General features: G+C 40.9%; 1 protein-coding gene across 1 annotated transcript in view; it reads left to right on the top strand.

Annotated features, from left to right (window-relative positions):
• Positions 1-16,297, top strand: part of MYO5B (myosin VB) — a 359,433-nt gene that overhangs the window by 334,772 nt on the left and 8,364 nt on the right. The window contains exons 32-39 of the mRNA XM_074952355.1: positions 895-988; positions 3,490-3,633; positions 6,111-6,262; positions 7,870-7,959; positions 9,881-10,031; positions 11,276-11,561; positions 12,682-12,856; positions 15,512-15,592. Of these exons, the coding sequence (XP_074808456.1) occupies positions 895-988; positions 3,490-3,633; positions 6,111-6,262; positions 7,870-7,959; positions 9,881-10,031; positions 11,276-11,561; positions 12,682-12,856; positions 15,512-15,592 (1,173 nt within the window). The remainder of the gene's footprint in view (positions 1-894; positions 989-3,489; positions 3,634-6,110; positions 6,263-7,869; positions 7,960-9,880; positions 10,032-11,275; positions 11,562-12,681; positions 12,857-15,511; positions 15,593-16,297) is intronic.

The raw sequence follows: 16,297 nt of genomic DNA, 5'->3' as shown, positions 1-16,297 counted from the left end.
CCTCCTGTCGTTTTTATGGAGTCACTATTTGGAGCAGAGTCGTGCTTTAAATACCATGGCAATATTATTTAAAAAGACATTTGAAAAAGCAGTCATTGCGGGCCTGGACATGCAAGGTGCTGAGCATTCTCAGTCCTACGAGATTCATTGGGAATTGAGGGAACTCAGAAGTTCACAGCATCAGGCCCTAGCGCCATAAATTCTGGATCAGAAAATCACTGCTGGGGAGAGAAGAAAGACCTGTTCTTTAAAACAACATCATGTAGGAAACCATTTGAAAGCTGCCATTTTCTCCCTCTCTCTCACCGTGTACAGGAGAAACTTGACAGCATGCTTTCTCTACTTTTCTGTGAAAAGGAGGAGCTCAAGTTACATGACTGATTGATTTGACACTGACTGAAATGGCCTCTGCAAAGACAAATCAATGTGTGTGTTTTTTTTTAAACACTGGATGTATGTAGATAGGCTAATTTTTTAAACCTTTCAGTACTTCCGAATAAAAAAGCTTTCTGCAGGGAGCGATGTACAGCTGCCATTCTGACCCTGTCCTTCCAAGCTCCCTGGTGACTGGGTGATTCCTGGCCACAGGAATGTGGCAGATGGCAGTGGACGTGACAAGTCTGAAAGGCCGCTGTTTTCTTATCTGTGCTGCAGAAATTGACCCTGAAGTGCTGCACATTTTCAGGGATCCAGATCATAGTACAAATATCTATCGATGGAGAGAAGTAAACCACTATCCTCCAGGAAGCTTTGCAGAGTGTTGCATTTGGACACACCTTTTAACACGCTTCAGTACAGCATATATGTACTTCTCAGTGTCTTTGTATCCAAGAGGGCTGGATCCTGATCAGCCAGTGGGGCAATTTTTTAAATATCCTTTTTCCTAATTTTCAGGATCTCAAAGAGTTACTAGAGAAACTGGAAAAGAATGAGAAGAAGCTGAAGAAACAGCTAAAGATTTACATGAAGAAGGTCCAGGATTTTGAAGGTAATTCTGGTTTTACCACCTTCTCGGGGAAATGGAATTCTGTTACTCTAGGCTCAGTCTAGGTCTCTGGGTTTTGTTCTCTGGCTTTGTCTCCACCTCCAACACCAGAGAGAAACATGTAGGTGTCCCATAGACACCCTAAGGATCACTGCACATGTCATTCTCAGAAGCTTTTTCTCCCACTTCCAATACATGCCGGTCAGTTCTCTCCTATAGAAACAATGTGCATGACTCTCATTTCACTTTCTTCATTCTTCATGGCTTCAGAGCAAGAGGGAGAAGGAGTCAAACTTCTTTTGGCGTGCCTATAATAGGCATAACAAACAGAGGCTCTGTTCTGCAGCTGCCACAAAGCTCTCTGTTGACCAGTGAGTCTCTGTGACCTCTCCAATTGTAATTCTTCTATATTCTATTTTGGTGCGATACTCTGTTTGGGAAGGGGAGGAGCCCAGCAGTCTTCTATAGTGAAACAACTAGACACAGGTGAAATGTATGCTTTGCTCTCCAGATGGATGTGCACAAGAACTTCTGCTTCAGCTCCAATGGCCAAATTCTGTGTCACTCGACCTTACCATATGGGTGAACTCATTGAGTTCAATGGAGTGAGATCTGAACTGGTGTGAAAGAACAGAATTGGGTCCCAAGTTTTTAACCTACCCGACCCCACCCCAAGCCATGCTTAGGGCACTCTTGAACCTTAGTCTCCGTTACTGTTATGATAAAAAAAAACTTCAGTCACCTCATCCGTCCTCAATGTATGGTCCTAAACCAAAGGGTGGAGATAACTGGGAACTTATTGCTCAAATTCTGTTGAGATCTTTCAGTTACCTTTAGTGGATGTTGTCAGTCCCTGTATGGTAAATCTCTTCCAAAGATCCTGGATCTTGCCACCTCCCTTAATTTGTTGATGTGGATCATCTTAAAATTGATAAATCACCCACAGAATTGAGGCGAGAATGGATGTTCAGCTCTTATTAGAAAGCATCTGCCTGACATTTGGTACATGCTGTGGGTTTTGAAATGGTCCTTTTAATGACTCTCAGCCCTGGTCTACACTAGGACTTTAGGTCGAATTTAGCAGCATTAAATCGATGTAAACCTGCACCCGTCCACACGATGAAGCCCTTTTTTTTCGACTTAAAGGGCTCTTAAAATCGATTTCCTTACTCCACCCCTGACAAGTGGATTAGCGCTTAAATCGGCCTTGCCGGGTCGAATTTGGGATACTGTGGACACAATTCGACGGTATTGGCCTCCGGGAGCTATCCCAGAGTGCTCCATTGTGACCGCTCTGGACAGCACTCTCAACTCAGATGCACTGGCCAGGTAGACAGGAAAAAAACCGCGAACTTTTGAATCTCATTTCTGGAGACTGCGGGAACTGTGGGGATAGCTACCCCCAGTGCAACACTCTGGAAGTTGACGCTTGCCTCGGTACGGTGGAAGCACTCCGCCGAGTTAATGCACTTAATGCACTTAGAGCATTTCTGTGGGGACACACACACTCGAATATATAAAAACAATTTCTAAAAAACCGACTTCTATAAATTCGACCTAATTTCGTAGTGTAGACATACCCTCAGTGGCCCTTGTTCTTTTAATGCAGTGTATATTGTGGCCCACATAGTGTTTTAGAAGGAAACGCCAGCTACTCTTAAGTAATTCTGTTCTGTGACTGATAAAGGGATATTAAAGATATTTAGAAAGGTTGTTGAAAAATGCTCCATCCTTGATGAGAAAATAATATGGGGACAAGCTATGTATATGGCATAGAAACTATTTATCTTCCTCACTGGATACAGTGATAAACTATGGTGCTCTGATTTTATGAACTGATTTCAGAAAACTAGACATTAAGTGAAATTAAGCTGAATAAACAGGGAATTTCACAGTAGCACAGATGGTGCAGATTGCTTTTGTCACTGTAATTTACTGTAATGCATCAGACTGACATTTACCATTACTTGCATTAAGCCTTCATAATTTTCCATTTGATTAAAATTGTATGTAGGTACAATACTCGACAGCGTAAAACGGTAGTTTTCAATTTTGCTGTGCATTCTGCCACAGGATATGTTGCTTATGCATATTTTCCCAAAGCCTGGCGTTTGTTAGTGTTAGTAATACGTTCATAAGATTCCACTAAGGTCACCATCTTCTGAATATTTGTCCAGTGAATCTTACATTTATTAAAGGAACTAATGTTTGTAGTTTTTTAGGCCTTATCTTGCACCCTTTACTTTGTCAATGAGAGTTCTGCCCAAATGAGGAGTTCAAGTTCTGTTTCTGGTCCTTTATCTGTCTATCTAAAGCTGCTAATATTATAACAGACTCATATCACACATTCACAGAGGGGTGATCCAAAGCCCGTTAAAGTCAAAGGAAAGACACAAAGGACTTCAACAGACTTTGGATCAGACCTGTAATGCATAGTTATCATTGAAGTACTGCGCTTGATGATTCATTCAGCTGTCTTCAAAGTTGTCTCTTTCTCGTCACAGCGACCCAAGCTACAGCACACACAGAGAGGAGGCGTCACGAGCTTACCAGGCAAGTCACTGTCCAACGGAAGGAAAAAGATTTCCAGGGAATGTTGGAATATTACAAGGAAGATGAGCCACTTCTCATCCGAAACCTCATTACAGGTTAGGACCTTATTTGCCTCTCCTTCCATTTCCCTCTTCCGTTTCCTTCTAAAGCATTAAAATATGAAATACTAACCCAATTTATTTTTGTATCACTCCAGGATTTATTTATATATGTGTGTGTGTGTGTATTTAACCATTCAAATGAGTGTGTATGTGTATTTAACCATTCAAATGAGTTTGCTTTATTTCAGGGTTTAACATAGTTCAATATTTGTAAAACCTCTCTAAATTGAGCATATTAAAGGCATGTGGGTACTCAGCTACCTAACTAAGACCTTGATTCAGCAAACTATTTAAAAATGTGCTTAAGTGCTTTGCAGAATAAGAGTGGATTTAAACTCGTGTTTAAAGTTAAGCATGTATTTCAGTGCTTTATTAAATAGGGCATAAATTCTCAGCTAGCTTTGATTTTTTCCCTTAGATTAAATTGTCTGAAGTCCATAATTGCAAAGAAAAGAATGGAACATGTGTTTTACTGATAACTTTTTTTAGACTTAAAAATTTGTTTTCAGGTTAATAGCAATGGGGTCCTATACCTGATTCTCCAGTCATTCCTGGAAAGCAAGTGCTGGAATGTTTCACTCATTTAGTATTTTGTTAGGGTAATTAAGCACAGTTATTTCTGACGTGCACAGATATAGGACAGGTTAAGCAGCGAATAAACCAACCTTGAGTCCTCGATTGGGTTTATATTCTATATTAATAGCTTACCAACATAAAACTGTTTGCATAGTTCCTTGTAAGCAGATGGAGGGAGGGGTATAGCTAAGGATAAGGATGGAGGTTCCTCCCACTTTTTGAATTTACAAATTTGAAGTTTCTCAATATAATTTGTAAAGGGCACCTGTGACTTTCATTTTATGAATCCAGAAATTGGAGGATAATGAAGACTCAAGGAAAAGTGATTGTTCCAGAAGAGAGGACTTTTTTCCCCTCCAAATCAGTGAAGTAAATTTGGTGTCCTGGAGTTGGTAGCCCCCGTTTGAACCTCTTCAGTGATGTGCCCCATATCTTCACACATCTAGCACACTTTTGGTACCATGTAAATAGTAGTATATTAGAAATGGGTTTGACAGCACATAAATCCTGCTCCTCACTTGTGAAGAGTTCCATTATATTTGAGAATGGGCTGCACGGGCAGTGCCAGGGGAAACCTCTCAAACGGTTTCAAGAATTTTATAAAAACAACGGGTTTTGGAGGGTGTTCTTGTTTTTATTTTTAAATCAGGTTGATTTCAGTGTTGGGGATAATTCCTTCAAACTGCCCAGCAAACCCCCAAGGGACTAGTAATTAGCCACACTTCTGATAGTCTTCCAACAAATAGTAACCAGCATCTGTGACACATGACTTGAGATTCCCCTGGCCCAGAAATTTTGAACTATTTCCAGGTGAAGCCCAGCACAATATGTGTTTGCTTATAACTGTGAGTGTCCAGAGTACCCTGCACGAGGTGCTCAGAACCTTGCAACATTGAGCCCTGAAAGAGAAAATGAAAAACAAAAGTAATGAGTGCTTTGATCAGATCAAGAACTTCCTTTATCCAACTGTCTCATATAAGCAGCCATCCCTGTGTTTTCTCTTCCCACTTAGGAGTGTGCTTTAAATTCAGTGCTGTTTACTTAGCGTTCTAAAATGGTATGGACAGAATTCATGCCTTCATAGGAAACTCATTGACTCCAGTGGAGTTGCGTCAGTGATAAATTCACATCCAGTTTGTCTCATTCTTTTGTTGTTGTTAGATATAATTCTTACTCAAGGATGACAATGCATTGAAAATGCTAAAATGAAGCTGTAATTCCTAAAGTGGGCAATAATTGTTACACCATGATGGGTTGAGACATGGAAAAGGGATATTACAATACAGAGCTTCAGCTTCTTGTAGGCCTGTGGAACAGAAACATTTTGTCATGTTATCCATTCTGAGGTCTCTGCAATGTGCACCTTCTTGAGCGCTACTTATACTGAAGGCTTTGGTTGGAGCCACTGCTGGCACACGCACCACCATCCAATACTCAGGTTTTTGTCACACTTGCCCCACTATGCATTAGTGTTTATGATTTCTGTTATCACGCCCGAGCATAGTGAAACTCTACAAAAAGTAAACAAAGAATCGTACCAGATCACAGCAGTTACTTTTAAAGTTCCTCCTCTTCGGGCAATCCCTGCTTTCACATTAAATATTTAGTAAATTCCACCACGTGCTATGTTGATTCAGCATGTTGATGAAGAGTAGGTTTTGTAGATGGTATTTCTGCAGTTGTTTCTGTACACGATAGCACGGCAGCTTGTATGAAGCATTTCCAAGAAGTTCAGGAATTTCTCAGAGGTGAGCTTAAGTTGCAACGTTCAGAACTGATCTTTCCCAGATGTGTGGGATGGTGGTTTGCACACATCTTTACTGTTTCTGATTCTCCTGCTCAGCTAACAAAAGTTAGGTTGTAAAAGACTCCCTTTTTTTTTGTTCCACTTCTAGATCTCAAACCACAGACAGTTTCTGCCACAGTTCCATGTCTTCCTGCTTACATCCTCTACATGTGCATCAGGCATGCAGATTACATCAATGATGACCAGAAAGTGCACTCCTTACTCACCTCCACCATTAACGGCATTAAGAAAGTATTAAAGGTATGATGTCTTTGTAATAAAATGAGCTCTAAGGCTGCATGTGATATAACACTCTAGTTCTGAGGTTGAAGTAGGTACCTAAAGATGTCTCTCTTTTTCAGATTCAGATGGGAATCATGCAAATATTTAACAAACTCATGCCCTGAGTATAATATTGACATGATGATGATATCATTGATTTTTGCTGTTTGTTTTACTCTGGGATTTTCTTTAAAAATCAACTAAATATAAATAATAAAATTGTCCCAGTACATGTGGGTTTTAAAAATCATCAGAGAGTTAGATGCAGATTACTTTTCTACAGATAGGAGAGATGCTCAGTGAGTGAACCATCCATAGAACACAACTAATTCTGCTACTAATCTTCTTTTTAGCTTCCTGACCCGCTAACTCATTGTTTTACTTCCCTTCTGGCTTTTGCTTCTTAAATCGCCTGAATTGAGAACAGGAGAGGCTGGCTCTTTTATGTACCTGTGTTATAACCTAATGTGCTGGTCACATATAGCTTTAATGTCCACCACACTCCAGACCAAAATAGACTCTGATTTATAACCGTTTATCCCAATCTCTTTCAGCTAAGCGCTGCTTCATTTCAAGCAAAGACAAAGAATGAAATTTCTGCAGTGGGATGAATCATTAAAGATCCAGCACAAGCAGGGCCATCTCATCCTAATTAACATTCAGTTCTTAGCCAAAGAATCTTCCAGGGTGTAGCCGCAGTACAGTAAAGAACTACAAAAATAGAATTATTAATTATACTCAGTACTTCCGTTGTGCTCTTTATTTCCAAATTGCTGTACTAACATTAATTGCTATTTTTCCTGCCTCGTAAGGGAGGTGATTTTATATCCATTTTATACATGGGAAAACGGAGGCACAGGAAGGTTGTGACTTGCCTGATGCCAATGCATGAGTCATTGTCAAAATAGGATTGGAATTCAAAAGTACTGGTGACTGTGCACGTGTTCAATCCACTAGGCCACACAGTGGTGCCTCTCAGCTTCCTTTGTAAGTTAAGAAAGCTCTTTGTTAAACAGAAGGCTCGCACTCAGAGTGAGGCCCTAGGGCACGTCAGATATAATACCGTAGTGGTACTGGTTAAACTTATGCACAGTGCCACATCTCTTGATGTCTCCAATAGTTAGTAGACCATCAAATCCAGTGTCCTGTTTCTGTCAGTGGCCTATATCTCATGCTTCAGAGAATGGCAAAGCAAACTAATATGATGCATCTAAGCAAATGAACAGTGTCATACGTGTTGGTGAAGAATCCTTCCTAATCCAGGTGATTTGTTTATGCTTTGAAGCATGCGATTTGATTAGCTAATATGACTATATGGGCCACGTTCTGCTTTGTGCTGCACTGTTGCAAATTCAGAGCAACTTCAGAGATTCAAAGGGAATTACTCCGGAGTTACACTGTTGTAATTAAGAGCAGAATTTAGTAGCAGCCATGGTAACAGAAGGGAACAGAGTTCTCATGCAGGAATGAAAATAGCATGTCGTTCATTGCATGTGGTGTTCTGCTTTTCAGACAACCACCTTGTTGAAACAGACCAGCTTCATATGCCAAAGAGGAATCTCACGTGTTAATTTTGCTCTTCACAGAAACACAATGATGACTTTCAGATGACGTCATTTTGGTTGGCTAACACCTGTCGCCTCTTACATTGTCTAAAGCAGTACAGCGGGGATACGGTGAGACATTTATGTAAAGAACAAGCTTCAGAAAAACATTCACCCAGTTTTGAAATCTCTTGTTCATTCCACTTAAGTGCTCATCTCCAGGCAGCCCATACCTGGGGTCAGACTAGGATGTTGAACTATCAATAATCATGCTGAAATGGTAAAAAGCTTTGAGAGACTCTTACAAGGGCCCGAGTCTCTGCTCACTGACTCTGGTGTCACTCAGGAGTGTCCCCTGTGAAGTTCATAGAGGAATACTGGTGTAAAACGTGGCTGGAATATCAGACCCTTAGTTTAAAACTTAGTATAAAACTTTCCCCTCTAGTTCTAGCAATGTTCAAAGGTCAAACTCACAATTAGGATGCCGCTCCTGTTCTTTGATTGAAAAAGTCTTCTCTTGGGTCCAGTACTGAGAGCCCTCCCTTTGATTTCAATGCAGTCAGTTTGCAGGATCGGGCCCTTCATTACAATTATTTTTAAACAGAAAAAATGGGTTTAAATCTTTTTTCTAAAAGTTATTGCTTTTTCTTAAGTTGTGCTCGGTTAGTTCTGAACTTCTGAGGTGCATGAGATCAAAAACTACGAATCAGAACATAAAGGTCCTTCAGAGAGGAGGTAATCTCTTATACCAGTCGTCTTGATACAGTTTCACAATTTTCACACCTGTTCAGTTTAGTGTCGATCAGTTTTGATAATCTGTGGCCAAATCAGATTATCGCAGTTCTAGTAATATAAAAAATCTTTATATGGTACCTGTCCACGGGGCTGTTTATACTACTCTATGTACAGCCATATACTGTGGTACCAAAATTTGGAATATAGAGATGCTTGTGTAGTTTCCTTCTAATTCACTCTCGATTTGTGTTGAACCGAGCCAGCCATCACGCTTCAAAGGATACAGGCAAGAATATTGGTATAGGCCCAACATTTCCTTGGAATCAAATGATCTGTCAGGATTCTGCAGATTCTAATGTGGGGGGACACTGTATAGCCAATCATTTGTATACAGTATGAAAGGAATTGTATGAGTAAGGCTTGGTCAGTTAACAGTGGTTTGTTCTTCTGTATGCCCTCTGCTGTCTCTGTAGCAGTACTGCATTTAACAAGAATCCCTGTTCCCAAAACTGTAACACTAGCTTGGCAAGAGTATTGTAACAAACGAACATTAAAAGGAGAGAGACCATGCTAATTTCAAACTTCAGCCATGCTGCCATTATATCTGCTAGGATGATCTCCTGGGCCTATGCAGATGCCCCACTGATGCTGCAGTAGTGCAAGGCTCCATGCTACAGAATCTAATTGTAGGATCAGAGCCTTAGCTGGAAATGCAGGGAAACAATGCAATTGGTAAGGGGAATTCTCATGCTGTTTATTAAAAACAGCTGAAAAATTTGTGAAACCCCTGCAAAAAATCAGGTTTTTTAACATATAACTCATAAGTTAACCAAGAGGTCAAAATATTTTATTATCATGCAAATATTTCCATTCTTACAAAGAAGTTTTAACCTTAAGATTAAAATATGTGGCTCCTGGTGGCTCTGAATGAGCATACGCTCATGATATAACAAATGGGTAGCCTAGTGTTTAATAGGGAACTGAAACAGTCAATTCAGTGGGAAACATGCTTTATCTTTTAATTAATTGGAATTCCTTTCCCCTTGCTGAAATTAAAATGAAGCTGATTACTTAATGATATTTCATTTTAAAAAATTCTAATAACTTATGAATAAGCTGTTGAATAATCATAGGTGATTTATGAGTCTTGATCTTTTCTTCAACTGTTAAGACCAAAATCTACAGTAGGTAGCATTCTAGAAACATTACACTTTCATTTACTTTTACAGGCCTTTATGCAGTGATGTCAGTGGACTCTTATTAGGCGGAATAACAGAACAGGGGGGTTTGGTCTCTCTTTTTTTTATTTTGTTTTTAGGGTTTTATGACACAAAATACCGCTAAGCAGAATGAACACTGTCTTAAGAACTTTGACCTCACGGAGTACCGGCAGGTTTTAAGTGACCTCTCCATTCAGATCTATCAGCAGCTCTTTAAGATAGCAGAAGGCATGTTGCAACCAATGATAGGTATGTTTGGGGTATATATATTATGTGAAGATGTATATGAGACCTTTGCTCTGTGTTAGCAACACTTCTCCCCATCCAAACGAAAGCATGTGGTGGCATAAAACAGATAACAGTTTAAGAAATGTGCTCTGGAGAAGGCCACTATGGTTGGTGGCTTTATTTATAAAGTTCATGTATGAGACAGTGCTTGAAGTGACGGGAAAGTAATGGGATTTTTCCCAGTGATGGAATAGTCTATCTTCCTCCTCCTTTTGGGGAGCTGGTAGTGCCAAGAAGTGGAGCTATGACATTGTTCCTAATCCCAGTCCTCCATTCCAAGCACTGACATGGATATGAAGTTTGCATGCAACTGTACAACCAAAAATCTCATGAGAGAAGGGAAGTCTGCAAAAACAAACAAACAAACAAAACCACTATTCTGCATTACAAGGGTGCATCAGAATAATGAGAGAAAATACCTTTATCACTTTGTCCATCTTCTTGCCAGCGAAGGAGTGCTCCCTTCAACAATATATATTCTCTAGCTATAAGGTTTCCACCACTTCCCTTGGGAGACTGTTAGTTTACACTACATTCTTTTAAAACTCTTACCATACCCCTCTTACCTATACGTGCTTGTACTGTGCTGTACCATCTCCACATGGTCAGCCTTTTGCTCCTTGGAGAGACTTGTCATATTCCTCCTTTAATCGTTACTTAGCCAATGGATACAGATTTATTTCTTTTGATCTTCTTTCTCAACCACTTAATCACTTTAAATGTAGACTTGATTAAGGCTACAGGTTGGGACTATAAGGAGAGTTTGATAGCTCTGTGCAGAGGTATTTGTAATTTTCACAGTATGTTAAGTGAGTTCTTCTCCTTAACATTAATACATAGGACTTTTCACCTTCAAATTACTTTATAGCTATTAACTAATTAATCTTCCCAACTGAAGTACACCACCAAGGTAAATACAGTAAATTAAAGTTATCCCCATTTACAGATGCCAGAAAGGTCAGTGACTCTCCCCAAACCACAGAAAGAATCTGTAGCAAAGCTGGGATTAGAAACTAACAATTCCTGGATCCCAGTCATTTCCTTCTAACGTTAGGACATAATATTTTCTTTGTTTTGTAGAATGTAGCACATTAGCAACTACATAAAATAAACCACAGGTTACAGGTAAGCTAACAAATCACTCCTGGTGATTTATAGGGAAATGTAGGCCTTGTCCCCATTCCTTTCTGAAATTTTCCCCCCAGTGTCTGCAATGTTGGAAAGTGAGAGCATCCAGGGTCTGTCAGGTGTGAAGCCAATGGGCTACAGGAACCGATCATCCAGCATGGTAGATGGTGACAACTCTTACAGCTTAGACGCAGTCATTCGCCAAATGAATACGTTTCATAGCATCCTGTGTGACCAGGGCCTGGACCCAGAGATTATTCAGCAAGTCTTCAAGCAGCTCTTCTACATGATCAATGCAGTAACGCTGAACAACCTTCTGCTGAGAAAAGATGTCTGTTCGTGGAGCACTGGTATGCAGCTCAGGTAGGACATTGGCTGAGACAGTGATGGGAAGGCACCTGCTTATATACAGGCAATTTGTTAATTTTGTACAGTGGGGAAGGTAGTAGACTAAATATTCCATCAGAAGTAAGGAGGGAATTGTATGGGACCAGGAAAGCTGTGTGAAATAAAACAGAGGATGCATCAAAAACCACAAAAGTCCAGGAATAAATGCAGGAAGGAAGGAGAAGAATTTAAAGTGAATTCCAATTGCTTAATAACTGCAACAGATTGTTCGCTTTGCGTTTCTGATTTAAATGCTCACTGCAGTGCCTATCTGTACTGCAGTATCACAGACATTTCTAACGTGCCCACCATAGTAATATCTGAGGCTATTAGGTTCATGCAGACAGACCTGTGAGCCTGTGCATATATCCCTGTTGACTTCAGATGGGCTCCAGGCAGGCACAAGGCTCTGTCCACATGGATCTGATTACAGAATCAGGGCCCAGGTGCCTAGTATCTATCTTAATAGGTATTTAATTTGCTGTGATTATGGGGGTTCCAGAAGGTATTTAGTGCAACCGTACAAAATAGCAATGAAAATTTACCTGCCATGGCACAGACCTATCCAACTGCCTTTTGTCATAAACATTAATGATAACTTAAAAACAAACTCCTCATGATATTTCGCTTGCATGCTGAGATTAGAAAGACTAGGACTGTGCCAAGGCACGGGAGCGTGGGGGAGGCACCTTGGGTCAGAGTTTCAAAGGTATTTAGGCATTTAGTAGGATTTTCAAAAGCACTTAAGCAGGTTAAGTAACTAACTCACATTGAGATCAATGGAAGTTAGGTGCCTAACTTGCTTTTAGGTACTTTTGAAAATCACACCAGCCACCTAAATACCTTTGAAAATCTAGCTGCTTGTGCCCTTCTACCGCTACCCCGCAAAATACAGTCTAGCCTGTAACTTTATGAATATTCTCCTGTGGTTTGTGGAGTCCAGGAGTTTGCACTGGTTCTCAAGACCACTTGATCAGTATGTATCACCCATCTGCATCAAAAACTCCACTCACTCCAGCAATGCAATGTTTCTTGAACTAGTAAATGAGCCCTCAAAAGGAAACTTTCAACTGACATCTTACTTGTGTGGGGCCAGGTATAACATAAGCCAGCTGGAGGAATGGTTGCGTGGGAAGAATTTGCAACAGAGTGGAGCAGCAGAGACAGTGGAGCCCCTGATCCAGGCAGCACAACTGCTTCAGCTCAAAAAGAAAACTTCAGAAGATGCTGAGGCTATCTGTTCCTTATGTACATCCCTCACTACGCAGCAGGTAAGGGACTGGAGGACACGTTTGCTGTGAAACAGGTGTGAGTTCTTTCCTGTGCATTACAGCAGTAAGGATGCTTTAGAACAGTGCTCTTCAAAGTGGTGGTCCGTGGACTGGTGCCGGTCCGCGAGCCATTGGCTGCTGGTCTGCACGCACATTGGGGAAAAAAATTGCCGGTCCCCCACATCAGATAGCTTGAGAAGCACTGCTTTAGAACATGGTACTCCTCAAGTGTCACACGCTGGGTGGGACATACCCTTTTTGAGTAATTTTCTGGTCACATCCTGCCCTCCCAGCTGCTACTGCTGCCAAGAAACTAGCTGCCAAGCTTTCTTACTCTCCTGACAGGTAATCTCTACATTTGCTGCGCAGGGTAAGATCAGGATCAGATGACTCAGCTGTGGGTAATGCACACACATCTCTTAGTCAGCTGCCCCCACTTCAAATTCCTCTTCCTCCTTTAGTTGTGGCTTCAGGGCCCAGCTGTGACTTCCCTGGATGGTGATGCCACCTCCTCTGCTTCCAGCTTTAGCTAGGCCCATCCCACCTGCTTGAGGAACATACACAACCCAGGCAGTTACAATGGGAGAAAACACTTGTGGTTCAGTCCTCATAACTAACAGTTCTGCTGAATAGTCAGTGATACTTCCTTTAAATGCAATAGGTATTCTGTAAAACTGTAAGAAAACCACCCTGCTATTCTGACCAGTGGGGATGTCTCACATAATAACAAGAATCCTCTACAAATCTGTAGCAGTGGTGTCTCAAAATTGATTTACTGTTGGCCTGTGGGCGGCCTTCCAGCTTTGCCTCTGGTAGATAATGAACAAACCATTTGCCAGTAAGTGCTCCAGGCCTCCAGAATAAAAGCTCTGAGGTTTTTTTTGGACCAAACGTCACAAAGAAGTGTATTTAATGGGAAGGGAAAGAAAGAGGAGTAAAGCAGAAATCTATGCCTCTGGGGCACTCATTACAAAACGGAAGAGAGAAAAGGTGAGATCTCCCACAGCATCCCTTCAGCGTACAGGCCACTCTCTCTCACTGCAGCATGTAGAGGTCAAGATGCATGCTACACCATGGAATATTCTTTTACAATATAGAATATTCTTTTAGGGACTGAAAGCTTTTTCAGATGATGTCATTGTTTTTCAGTCCTAGTAGCTGAAAGGTTGTGCTGTCATACAGGTGTGGCAATTGGGCCAAGTAATCCATCATCTGTGCGGACTCCCTCATACAACCACTTGTATGCAAACTAGCTGTAGAATAAGGATGGCAATTGGCTGAGTAACCTCTGATATCACAATGGTCTAGGACTCGTGGCATGGTATAGATGCGTGCTTGGCTGTCACATGGGTGTAATTAATTAAGTCAAAATGACTGAGAACGTAAAAATCAGTCTGTAACAGACTGAATCCCAGTGATGATTTAGCCTGGTAATATTCTGAACAAAAAGAGTTCTCAACCATGCTTTTAACTGTTTGCATTGCTTCACACTGACTCAGACATTCAGAATGACAATGCTAGAATCATATAGAACGTTTCACAGTGCCACTGTTTTTGCTAGGGGCATCAGGAGACCATGAAGGCCGGGGTCCTACCCTGAGAAGCTTAAAGTATAAATCAGTGGCTCTGTCTTTGTGACCCAGCATCCACAAGCTGCTTATCAGGGCCCACTCTATCCTAAAAAATTGTGATCAGAGCAAGAAATCATGAGTAGATTTTGAGGTGACAAAAGGTTGATAACTGCTTCTTCAATGTACCAGTTGCTCATTGGGTCTGATCAGGCTTCCATTTAAATCAATGGCAAAACTCCTGTAGACTTCAGTGGAGCAGGTCCTTAATCTTCAATATTCAATTGTGCACCCCTTTTATCTGACAAAGGGTGGAAGTGAGGGGTAGTGTGGGGTGCTCGGTGATATAATTCTCCCTCCACCACCATCTGTGCAGCCTTTTGAATTAACACTTGTCCTCCACAGAAGCTGAGTGGATTGGGTGGGTGGGCGGGTAGAGGGGGTTGAGGGCTATGGATGAGGAGCTGCAGCAAGATTGGGCTAAGACCAGGAAGGGTGCAGCCAGAGTGGCAGCAGGAGCATGAAGGAGGGAGCAGGTTGTCTATCCAGAGTCTTCCTGGATCCTAATGCTCATGGGGCTTTTCTCACCCCACCAGGTGAGTTTTGTCCCCACCACAAACCCACCTGTAGGTTGCGACCCACCAGTTGACAAGTACTGTTCTAAAAGATGGACTTGACAGATATTTGAGGACATAACATGCACCAGGAAGGGAACAAGGGAGCACAAGAAAATCGAAATATGCTTGCGCCATTACTCAGGTCATTCATGCAGAGGTGGTTTAATGACATTCAAAGATGCATGTTGTAGACACTCATCTCCTATTTTCTACGTACAAGTTTTTCTTGTTCAGTTCAGCTTTCTTGAGATTCTGTGTATTTACACTAAGTTAAGATGGTTAGTCCACAACCTTCTCTAGTGACATGAAGAAGTTCCTCAATTTACACACCTTAGCTGTCTCTGACATGGAGACTGATGCAAAATTCTACAAAAGTGACAATATGAAGAAACCGGGTAGCAGCGCTTCATGCCATTGAGAAGCTCAACTACTGCTGGCCATCTAAAACCCTGTTGTTTTGTTTCCAACAGATTGTAAAAATATTAAATCTCTATACTCCTGTTAATGAGTTTGAAGAACGTGTGACAGTAGCCTTCATACGAAACATTCAGGTAAGTTAAATGACCATAAAATGGAGACAAACACCAACAGTGAAAGTTCTTATGTAAAATGGAGACCAGCAACTGTCAAAATCCAAAGAGAAAGTGGTATCGATTTAGCATTAATGTTCCATCTTACTTCTCTCTCTGCTTTTAACACATGATTATGAAGGTTCAGTGCTTGTAATCAAAGGTTCTCTGATTGTTAAAGGGACTCAGCCTACTGAAGCCTTCACGTATACATCCTTAAATAGTAATATCTTACTGTTCTACAAAACTTCTCTTTCTGAAGAATGCCTCACAGTACATTACCAACTATTCACATTATCCACCACTGAAACTCGGCCATCTCTGGGGAAGGATGTGTCAGTCCTTCAACACTGTTTAACACAGGAACATCACATAACAGTTTAAAAAGAAAAGTGAAGCATATCATATCCAACTGAAATAACAAGAGGCAGTTCATGAGTGGTAAATAGATGCTGCCTAATCAGAACTGGCCAGAATGTAATGGTCAGCACTTCTACCTTTGTGTCATGGGATTGTTCCTGACCACAAAAGGCAAGGTGGTATACAAACATGAAGTTAAATTAATTTAGATTCAAGACACAAAGTAACTTTACATTTAACAAATAGCTAGAATGGGGATTATCAGTATCTAATCGTTAGACTTACTCATCAGGTTTTTGTTTAATTTTAGTACATTACTTTAATTGG

The sequence above is a fragment of the Natator depressus genome, chromosome 5, assembly GCF_965152275.1.
Source record: "Natator depressus isolate rNatDep1 chromosome 5, rNatDep2.hap1, whole genome shotgun sequence".
NCBI lineage: Eukaryota > Metazoa > Chordata > Testudines > Cheloniidae > Natator > Natator depressus.
Note: the sequence above shows the minus strand (reverse complement) of the source record. Positions and strands in the feature narration are given on the sequence as shown.